Source organism: Benincasa hispida, chromosome 7 (assembly GCF_009727055.1).
Source record: "Benincasa hispida cultivar B227 chromosome 7, ASM972705v1, whole genome shotgun sequence".
NCBI classification, from domain to species: Eukaryota; Viridiplantae; Streptophyta; class Magnoliopsida; order Cucurbitales; family Cucurbitaceae; genus Benincasa; species Benincasa hispida.
Window position 1 is genome coordinate 43,581,637 of NC_052355.1, and position 10,786 is coordinate 43,592,422.

Here is a 10,786-nt window from a genome sequence, read left to right on the forward strand (position 1 = left end):
GTGTCACCCTGAGAGTGACATCCATTCGAAAAGTGTTTGCATAGGTCAATAGCAAGGTGAATAGAGGAAGTAATTCGTAATAAGTGGGTGAAGGATGTATGTCAACGTGTCCTTCTGTCTCTTCCATTAGTTTTGACTGTGAGATTCCTATGTTGCGCCTACTTGTCGACTTTATGTGATCTACGTTAGTTGTTTTACAGCGACTATCCCCTCAGAGGGTTGTAACATAGGATTCGAAACAACTCAAACTCCAAGAATTGAGAGGATTTTTTAAGTCAATTCCCAACCTTGACTCTCCACTTCGGTAGCATCGTTGGAGCCGACCTCTAAAGTCTGAAAATGGAGGGTTACACTTACAAAATTACTAAGTGTTAGTAAGTTTTTGACTGAAAACGGTAACTAAAACGAAATATGAGTTATTCTGAAAATAGTATTTAGTCAAGAATATATTGCTTTAGTGAAAGAGTATTTGACTGTCCCTCAGTAGCACTTATTCTGACTCACTATAGTATCGTTGCAAAGAAAATAATGAATTTATGAGTACATTATTAAATTTGCTAAAATTAAATTGGTTTTAAAAGCAATTTACTAATTAGAATTTGTTTATAATTTTAGCATGTTGAATTCTTCAAATTTACTCGTTTCCAATATGTTTAACGGTAGTTCAACATGGAAATCAAATATACTAGCAGATGATGATTTAAAATTTGTTTTAACAGAGGAATGTCCTCAATCTCTCAGTTTTTCTGCAAACCAAAAAATACCACAAATTAAATATGTTTTACTTGTCATTGCGACATGCTTAGTGGAAAATGATAAATTAACCTGGATAACTGATTTAGATACCGCTAATCATATCTGTACTTTTTCTCAGGAAACTAGTTCTTGGAGACAGCCTATGAAGCACAGATACTTCATGTGAGGTAAAGAATCAGTATCAGACACATATCAGATACCGATACTTCCAAATACTTTCCAGATACGTATCTCACACGTGATTTGATGTATCTATTTCTATGTGTACTTTTTTTTTTTTTTAAGAAAAAGACAAGTGACTTATCTAGTCTTTCCCAATCTAAAATTAAGCAACCTATTTAAAAAGCTCACTATTCGAGTCTGAAACTAAAAGAAAAATAAATAAATAACTGATCAAACCCTAGATTAGAATCATCTAATCTCCATCTTCACATTTGAGTCCCCACAAAGTCCACCAAAATATAAACCATTTGAATATCTTCAACAATAAGTTCTTCGTTTATCTTCATACTTCTCTCTCTAATATTCTTCTTATTTCTTTTTTGCAATGAATCACTTTTCTATTACATTTTATTAGCTATTGTATTTCAATATCTTAGATGTTGCTTTTTTTGTATTGTATTTCAGTGTTTGTATTCTATTTTGTGCTATTGTTATTAACTTCTATACTAAATTTATCTATATCCTAGATTTTTTTTTTAAAAAAAAAGTATCTTCAACGTATCAGTATCCTCGTTTTTTAGAAATATATATATTAAAAAAATGACGCATCCTTAGACATATCCATATCTTAGTTTTTTAGAAATTGGTGAATTGCCGTATCCGATCGTATCCGTATCGTGTAACCGTATCTGTTTCTGTGCTTCATAGGAGACAGCTTACGACAGGCGAGACAACCTTTAAGGTAGGGATCGAGGAGGTTGTTTCAATGCAACATTCCTAAAGGAAGACCACATTAAAAATCATCAACCTCGCAGTAAACTAGTATTAAGTGAGATGTCCAGAGAAACTACAAATAGATCAACAAGAGTTGTTGATCAAGTTGGTCCTCAACAAGAGTGAAGGGAGTACAACTATTGAGCTTTAGTGGAATGACCCGGTAGTTAACAAATGGTGGTTAATTAGGTTGAATAGTTTAGCCGATTAATCTCGGATCGTTTGGAGCTCATGATCTATAGGTCCATTAGGTTCCCTAGCTTATAAACGGAATAAAACTTAGAATAATGTGATTACTTAATTTGAAACGTTTAAATTTTGAATTAAGGAAATTAGTAATTATATGCAACATAATTATGCGTTTAATTATGAAATTAAACGAAATTGGATAATTGGATAATATTTAAATATGATTTAAATATTAATTTTATGAATAGAGATTCATAGTGGTGGAATTGATGTTTAATTAATTTACTATTTGATATTAAATTAATAGAATTAATTAAAAATTTTAATTAATTAAATCAATTAAATTCAAAATTTCATTTTTAAATTTAGAATCAATATAGATTAAATTTAAAACTGAAAATTTGAATTTTTTGAAAATTCAAATTTAGAAAAGCAATATTGTTTTTTTTTTTTTTGGAAACATTAGATTAAAATTGAATTTTAAATGAAAATTCATTTAATTGTTTTAAATAAATTTTAAAATAGAATTGATATTAAAATTCAATTTGATTAAAATTAAGTCTAATTGAGAAAATTGGAAAAGCTCAATCTTAGTGGGTTTTTCCAACTTTGTCATCGAAATCCATTACAATCCTCATGTGGCATTCTTTTATGCAATTGAAGGAACTTGTTTGAAGAGAACCTTGAGTGGAAGCTCGTCCAAATTCTATTAATTATTGAAAACATAATTTACATTAAACATGCAATAAATATGCAATAGATATGCATTCAAAATAAATTACAACATGTTTTTACAAGAAGATACATTACCTTTGAAGACCTTTTTCTTCACAAAATCTCCCTCGAACAGTCACGAACCAACAACTTATTGAAGACCTTCTTCAAGATTTTCTCGAACCAAACAAACCGGTTACAACCACAAAAAGTCCTTGGTATTCCCGGGATGAGAACCCAGAAGTGGTGGACACTGACTATTTTGGTTAGGAGGGATAAGTTTTTGGTGGAGGATGTAGATTAAGAATTCTCACAAGAACACACGGACACATAACTTTTCTCAATCGCTCAATCTGCAATAGCAAATATATATATATATATATTGAAAGAAGAGAAAACTACTTTTCTTTTATTCCTCTTGCCATAAAATTAATAACCACTCACTAAAGTGGTTGAAGAGAAAAGATGGGGAAGTTATTATTCAGATAATAATAAAATAATATAAATAAATATGATAATTAACTTATCATATTTTATTTATATTAAATTATATGTTATATCAAATATAACATATAACCTATAGTTTTAATATTATATCATATACAATATTAACTATAGTTTCTTTTCTTTATTTTATGGCATTTAATTTAAGTCATATTTATATTAAATTTAACAACTATGAATCTAATTCATAGAAAATATATTTAAATCTCATTCAAATATTTATTTCCTTCCATTAAACTATAATGTATCAAATACATTATGACAATTATATCATATATAATTGAAACAATTTAATTATATTATATATAATTAAATCCCTCTATTAATTTGAACAATTCAAACTAACCCAAAAAACTGATTCTCAACTAAATTTTTTTGAGCTACCAAGGGGACCTTATGAACCTGTAGCTTGAAATACATGAATAATTAATTAAATTCTTTAATTACATTACTCACCATTCGTTAACTGTCGGACACTCCACTAAAGACCGATAGCTGCACTCTTCGCACTACAAATATATTTCTGTGTCTATTGGATATAACCAATCAATAGTACAATGACCCTTCACAAATTGCTCGTAAGTACAACTACGCCAAATTACCATTTTACCCCTATAGTTACATCTAACTTTTTAAGTACCACTGATTCCTTTAATGATAGATCATATTCTTACTATAACTAAACCCCTCTCGGGTTAGGAGAGGGTGTGACGTCACATTATTCAAGACCCGGAATCAGCTCTTAAGGGAGCAATTTATCTACTTACCCCTACTTCAGGGAAGGAGTGAATTCCTTGTGTAGCTGTGTTCACAGCTCCCCAATCAGACGAATCCCCAAAATGGTAGGCTTGTTGAGTCGGCGATCTGGCCACTCTCACTATACAAATCAAAGGTCCGCCCTCATAGGCAAGAGTTCACAATTCACTCAGGATTCAGGTCATGTTATTTATGGTCATCCAGGTGAAATGTAAGTCTCTATTATGAACGGCGTTATATTATGAGACTAAACATTTCTTGGTCCAGTCTTATACAAACTTCTTTGTATAGAATATTCCCACTCGCATGTCTAATACATGAATGATCAGGATCAGATCATTTGTAATATTTTACAACAATTGTAACACCTACAAAGTAGACCATACTTGTAGTGTCATAGGATAAGGTACCCAGCCTTATCTATTTACTACAGATCATTTAAGTTATCACTTAAACATGATCCACTCGTATGTCTCCACATACATGTTTAAGTTACAAAGATAACCTTGGATGTTAGTTTATTGATTTATGGTTAATGCAACTAAAATATCACATATTTTATAGACAAAGTGAATAAAATATCATATATTTTATTAATCACATAAAGAGTTTGTTCATACAAAGTTTACAAACTATAGGACCCTACGAGATTTAGGACATAAACCCCAACAACAATGTGATTGCATGAGAAGAATGATGAAAACCATTTGAGTTTGCTGTAGAAAAAGTCATGCAGTTGAGTTTTTCAGATTTGAGAGATTGAAGAAGAGTTCTTCAACAAAACCTAGAAAAACTGTCTTCTCCACTAAACTTCTTATCTAATCTTAGTTCATTTTGAGTTCCACAACTCAATCTAAGGTTCGAGAGAATAGTGCAGAAGATCTTGTGGTGTGTGGTTCACGATCACGTGAATGTGTTTCCGTAGTATAGTCATGATATACATGAGGTCTTTGGGACTCACTTCGGTACACACATAAGCTTTGGGTCGTGTATTGGGGTGCTATGCCTTTTGGAGGGTTGCTCTGCGTGCATGTATGACAATGTTTTTCTTTGCTATTTACCTTGAGTTTAATCGGTGAATAATATGACCATGTTTGCTCTGCTATGGATCTTGAGCTTGCTCAGTATATGGTATGACCATGTTTCCTTGCTATATACATCAAGTTCTTCCGTATATAGTATGACCATGCTTGGGTACTAATTTTAGTGGCAAGTTATGTTATTCATGTTTATGTTTTCAATAGCAAGTACTCATGTTTATTTCTCTACAGTTGATTGATGAAAATTATGTTGTCATAGAATTAATTTTATTCTATCTCTATTATTTGGGGTTTTCAATAAGTGTTTTATAGATTTTATACTATTATTATAGTATTTCTTTAATAAAAACACCACTCATTGGGCTAGTTAGCTCAACCTTTCTTCCTTTATTTTTCCTACCATGTAGCACTTCTTGAGTCTCCAGTTGATGATGTGACGTCTGTCACTTGTCTCATACAATTTTACATGTCTACTTTTGTATGTACTCGTGCTTTTGTTAGAAGTAAAATTATTGTAAATAACTGGAGTTTTGAGGTGGTGTTTATATTTGTTAGTAGTTTAATACGTTATATAGATTATAATAAAGACATGGTTTAAAGTGCAAGTCAGAGCCCACATGAATTGTTATATACATCTCAAGCATGTAACTTTGATGGTAGGCTCCATTGCATGTTTGGGGTTTATTGTCATCACATCTCATCTTAGGTTCAAGTTAGATAATCTAGGACGGGGTATGAAACTTTGAATGTTGATTGATGTTAAATATACTGTTGATACCAATTTTAAAGTAAACAAAATGATTAAAACTTGATTTAAATATAAATTTGATATATAAGTTACATCTGATATACCATTAAATCATTAACAAAACAAAGAATAACACGGTTCATTAAAACCTAAATCAGAATGAAAAATTAAAAAGGAATACAAAGATGTTCAATAATCGAACAAAAACAAATAAAAAAGAAAAAAAGAAATCGAACAAAAATAAAATACATTGTATGGCGAAGATGAAAAATTGGTTTGCAGATAAAAATGCAAAAAAAATACTTACATGATGATCTTAAAGAGAGAAGAAAAATGGTGATCAAGAGAGAAGAAAGATGTTTCAAAATTTGAAAATGCATACATGAGAGAAAATTAAAAATTAATTTTGAGATATATCAAACTATATACTAAAAATGATGTACATTGGTATGCACACATATTTCAAACCAGACAATATGTTATTAAAATAATAAAAAAGAACTTAGGAAGTAAACCCACATTAAAAAGAAAAAGTAAAACGAGAACTTCTGCCCTCTCTCTTAATCTCTTTCTCTCTCTTAGGAATTTTCTTAATTTCATTAGCTGGGGAGAAATTGGGGGAGATAATATGGGAGAAAAATAAGTAGTAGCCACCCAAAAAATTAGGGTAGATTTGGAATGCACAAAAAATTAAATATAGAATTTGATTATTTGCTATATTTGCAAAATCCAAAAGTTTAAAGTCATGCTTGAAATTTTTCCTAATTAACCATCATTATCCTCCAGGTAAATATAGTTTAGTGGTAATTGACATTTACTGCTTTTCATGTATTCGGAAGTTCATATCTCTCCTATCCTATTTATTGTACTAAAAATTAACGACAACTATTATCGTTATTTAATTCAATATTTAGGTCAATTACTATTTTTTATACATAATTATTCATTAATTAAAAAAAAAAAAGAAGGACAATTATTATTACTTTATTTAATAGTAAGGTCAATTAATAGGAAAAACACAACTTCATTATTGTAATTTTAAAAGTTTAGAAACTAAATAGTTTCCAAAGATGACTATTATCATTATTTGATACAATATTTAAGTGAGTTATTTGTTCTTCTTCTTAAACAAAATTACTTTTTTTTTTTTTCCTTTTAAAAAGTTTAGTGGTTAAATAGCTTTCAAAATTTAGCTACGCTAAAATAAAATAAACTAATGACTACTATTATTATTTTATTCATTATTCAGGTGGATTATTCATTTACTCTTACTTCCTTTAAGCACAAAATTACTCATCACTGCTTCAAAATTCAGTTAAATTAGTCTTTTCTTTTCTTTCTTTTTTTTTTACCGTTATAAATATAGTAATTAAGTCAATTATAAATATAACACAATATAAAAAAAAATTACATATATAAAAAATAAAAAATTTAGATTTTGCTGTCGATCGTTAATAGAGGTCTATTAGTGATAAACATATCACTAATGATAGTCTATTAATGATAGAATTTATCACTGATAGTTTCTTTTATATATATATTTGTAAATTTTAAAAAATGTTACTATACACTTTATTATCCTTTCTAAAAGTAATATGCAATGCAATTAATTTTTATTTTTTTTAACTTGAATCGTGCGATGAACAAATGAGTCAAACCTAAGAGAAGAAGAAGCCCACGATCTTGAATATGGACGTGTAACATGTTGGGCCGGCCCATCATATGTAAAGAAGGCAACGGAAAACAAGTTTCATCGTCGTCGTTTCCGTTCCCTTCCCGCGGATGAAACAGCCAAAACCCTAACAAGAAATCACGAAAAGAAAAGAATTTAATTACAAAATTCGGTTCAATCTGGAGGGAAAACACAAAGAAGAGGAAGAAACTCAAGAAATCGAACCAAGAAACTCCCTCAAAGCATTGCTATTCGTCACAGAACATCGTTCGCGATTAACAGTTCACTGATGGAAAGCGGCGGCAAAGGGAGAGAGGAAGAACAAGACGGCATGTCTGTACATTCTCCATGCAAAGCTCCACCGTCCTCCGCTTCCTCTCTCCCCAAGGTCTCTCTCTCTTCTTCTTCTTCTTCTTCTTCTTCTTCAGACATTGTTTTATAACTGCAAGTATTTGAATTTGTTATTGTTTTTTATGTCTTATGGATAGGAGCAACCCCAGATTGAATTAGAACTCAAACTCTTGCAAGCTCTTGAAATTTATCCACTAGTCAAACTCCAAGGCAAGTTTTCTGTAACACTGCTCTTTCTGGTTTTTAATTGTATGTAATATCTTAATGTGAATACTTTATCAGTTTTTGAGTCTGTTCAAGAATCCTTTATTTTAATTTTATTTTAATGAAAAACATTTCATTGACCAATGAAATTAGGAGAAAACCCCAAAACTCCTATAGGATTGCTTATTGGGAATTTAACCTGTTTCCAATTTGTGTATTCAATGATAATGATCAACTTCGTTACTGTTATTATTATTTTATGTTGTCTGATAAAAAGTGATATGGAGGATTAGAAATTACGATTGAGGCAGCCATTCTTACGGTTGAGAAATGACTACAAGAGTGTACTAAACGAATTAAATTCATCTTCCCGGAATGCGGTTGCTCATGATTTCAGATGATTGTATCTTGTTTATTGGTCCTTTTATTTTCCCAACACATGAGTTTCTGTCAATGAATTCTCACTATTTTTCGTACAGGCATACATCGCCATTTCGTCCTCTTTGGGTTGATGGAATTTCTGCGAAGAAGGTTTTCTCTGCCCCATGTACCACCTTCTTTTACATAGTTTATTGAACTTTGACGATGAAATCTAGTGGCTTCTACAATTGCTTTTGTATAATACTCTATTGGTTTACCATCTTCTTGTTACAGCTTTGATCGTCAGTTCTCTTCTGATGAGGTTCTACAGTTGTTGGATCGGTTCTATAACCTGGAGATGCTGGTAAAAAGAACCACTAATGCCTCTTTCTTTTCCCTTGTTTCTTTTTTTAAGCTGCTGGCTTCATTTTATTTGAAAAGGAAGATAATCTAAATAGCATAAATATATATATATGAGCTAGAAAATTGGCTCGTAAATTCACTCTTTTCGAAAGAAAATTTTTGTTCATTCCTAATAACCATATTTATTGTGGAGGGCCACAAATTTGTGACATGTTCTGGTACATACATACCAAATTCGTTTCTGATTTTACATCTGATCTGATAAACATCATATTCACGTTCTTTTTGAAGAAGATACCATTTCCAGCTTGATTAGCAAATTTATCTTGACATATTTCATATTTACGTTTTAATAACATTAGATCGAGTCCTATTTCCTTTCCAGTCCAAAAGTCATCATTGTAATAACTGATGGGATATATGTTCTAATGTTGCTTCGTTTTCCACATCACATTGTATTCAGAAGCCAGACGATGAGGAAATGGAAATTCTGAATCACGAGGAGGATTTTTGCTTACCACAAACCTTCTTCGTCAAAGAAGAGTCTTAAGGCAAATTGCTCATATGGATTAGTATCTTAGCACTGCCTGGCATACGATAGTTTTATTATCACATTTTTTTTTTTTTAATCTAGGGTCTTTCCCTTTTTGTTTTGTAAATGTCAATATAGAATCTTTTGCTGGTTAGTATAAATTCAAAATCTCTCTTTACAAGTATGAATTCTTTAGTGTTCTATACATGAGGCGATCATACTCAATTGAGCTAACTAATATTTTGTGCTGATGCTACCAGAAGTCTATGGCATCGGATATACGTAACATCTTCACTTTCATATTTCAAATAAATCATTCCCTTTTTGGCCGGTTATGAGAGTTGAATGGTGACAACCTTTCATCTCATGACTAGGTTCGAATTATGAAGTAATATCTGAGGCTCCCTCACAAAATTCCCCATCGTTGAACCTTATTTGCATGTTCAAACCTAGAGCCAAAGGAATTTCAATGAGTATTTTGAAAATAATGAATGAAGCTATCGCAGTGTGGCTGTGACAGTAGTATTTCTATTAACTTACATGCTATTTGATACATATTTGAAATATTTTTATTTTATATATTAAACATAAATAGAAAAATTCTTATAAATTGAAAATTTTCAAAAATATTTGCACATTGTAGCAAAAAATTTCAAAAGTGATGTGTACTTTTGGATTTTTTTTTTTTTTATAAAGGGTAAATATTTTTATATTTAAAAAGGTCCCTATTAAATAGCATAATTGTCGGTCATATTAACGCCAATAATTTCTTGTGCATCATTGCATGAAAGACAATAAATGGATAGAAAGGAAGTAGCAGGACAGTTTATAATCTATTTTCCAAGGATCTGTCAAATAACTCCTAGCCTACACGATCGTTTAGGACATGTTTGATAGAAAATCTGAAAATATACATCTAAGATATTCAATGAGAACATACCTGTATTTCATGTTTTCAGATATGTGTTTGGGAGTGGATTAAAAAACTGAATTTTAATTTAAATAATTGTTTAAAATGTGATAGGTATTATATTTAAAAATTATAAAAATTGTTGTTATTACCCATTAAATATTAGATGACAATAAACTATTATTAATTTATTTATGAACATGTTTTATGTTAATTTTTTTTGTAATATTATATAATTTATAATATATTATATAATACATATTTTTTATTTTTCAAAAAATGAATTGAGTTTATAACATGATATATTCTACTTCTAAATGTTTTCATCTTTATTTAATATAATTCTGCACTTTAAAATTCATAATCTGGATACAATGGAAACATAAAATTATTGTTTCCAAAATTTGTACTATTTGGAGCACAAAATTCGAAAATAGTTTTCAAAAATAAAATTCGGATTGTCTGTCAAACATATATTTGTTGAATTCGATGAATCAAAAAACATAAAACAGAATCTGGATACTCTATCAAACATGTTCTTACTTTCTCAAAATCAATTTTGAAAACAAGTTGATATTATAGTTCTTAAGAGAAAGTTAATCCAAACATTTATGGATGTATTAAAAAAAGCGAGAAGAAAAGACGAATAGCAATAGTGAGAATTTGATTGACAATTTATTTCCATGCAACATAGGATCCACTGCCCCCAATCTCTTGCGGCCAACATCTTTGAAAGAGTCATATGGCCACA

At 30.2% G+C, this 10,786-nt stretch overlaps 1 protein-coding gene across 1 annotated transcript; it reads left to right on the plus strand.

Annotated features, from left to right (window-relative positions):
• The first annotated feature begins 7,383 nt into the window (after positions 1-7,383).
• Positions 7,384-9,313, plus strand: LOC120082183. Its single transcript, XM_039037439.1, has 5 exons — positions 7,384-7,703; positions 7,804-7,876; positions 8,350-8,401; positions 8,525-8,594; positions 9,057-9,313. Exons 1-5 carry the CDS (start codon positions 7,605-7,607, stop codon positions 9,141-9,143), a joined length of 381 nt encoding a protein of 126 aa, XP_038893367.1. The 5' UTR covers positions 7,384-7,604; the 3' UTR covers positions 9,144-9,313.
• The last annotated feature ends 1,473 nt before the right edge of the window (positions 9,314-10,786 follow it).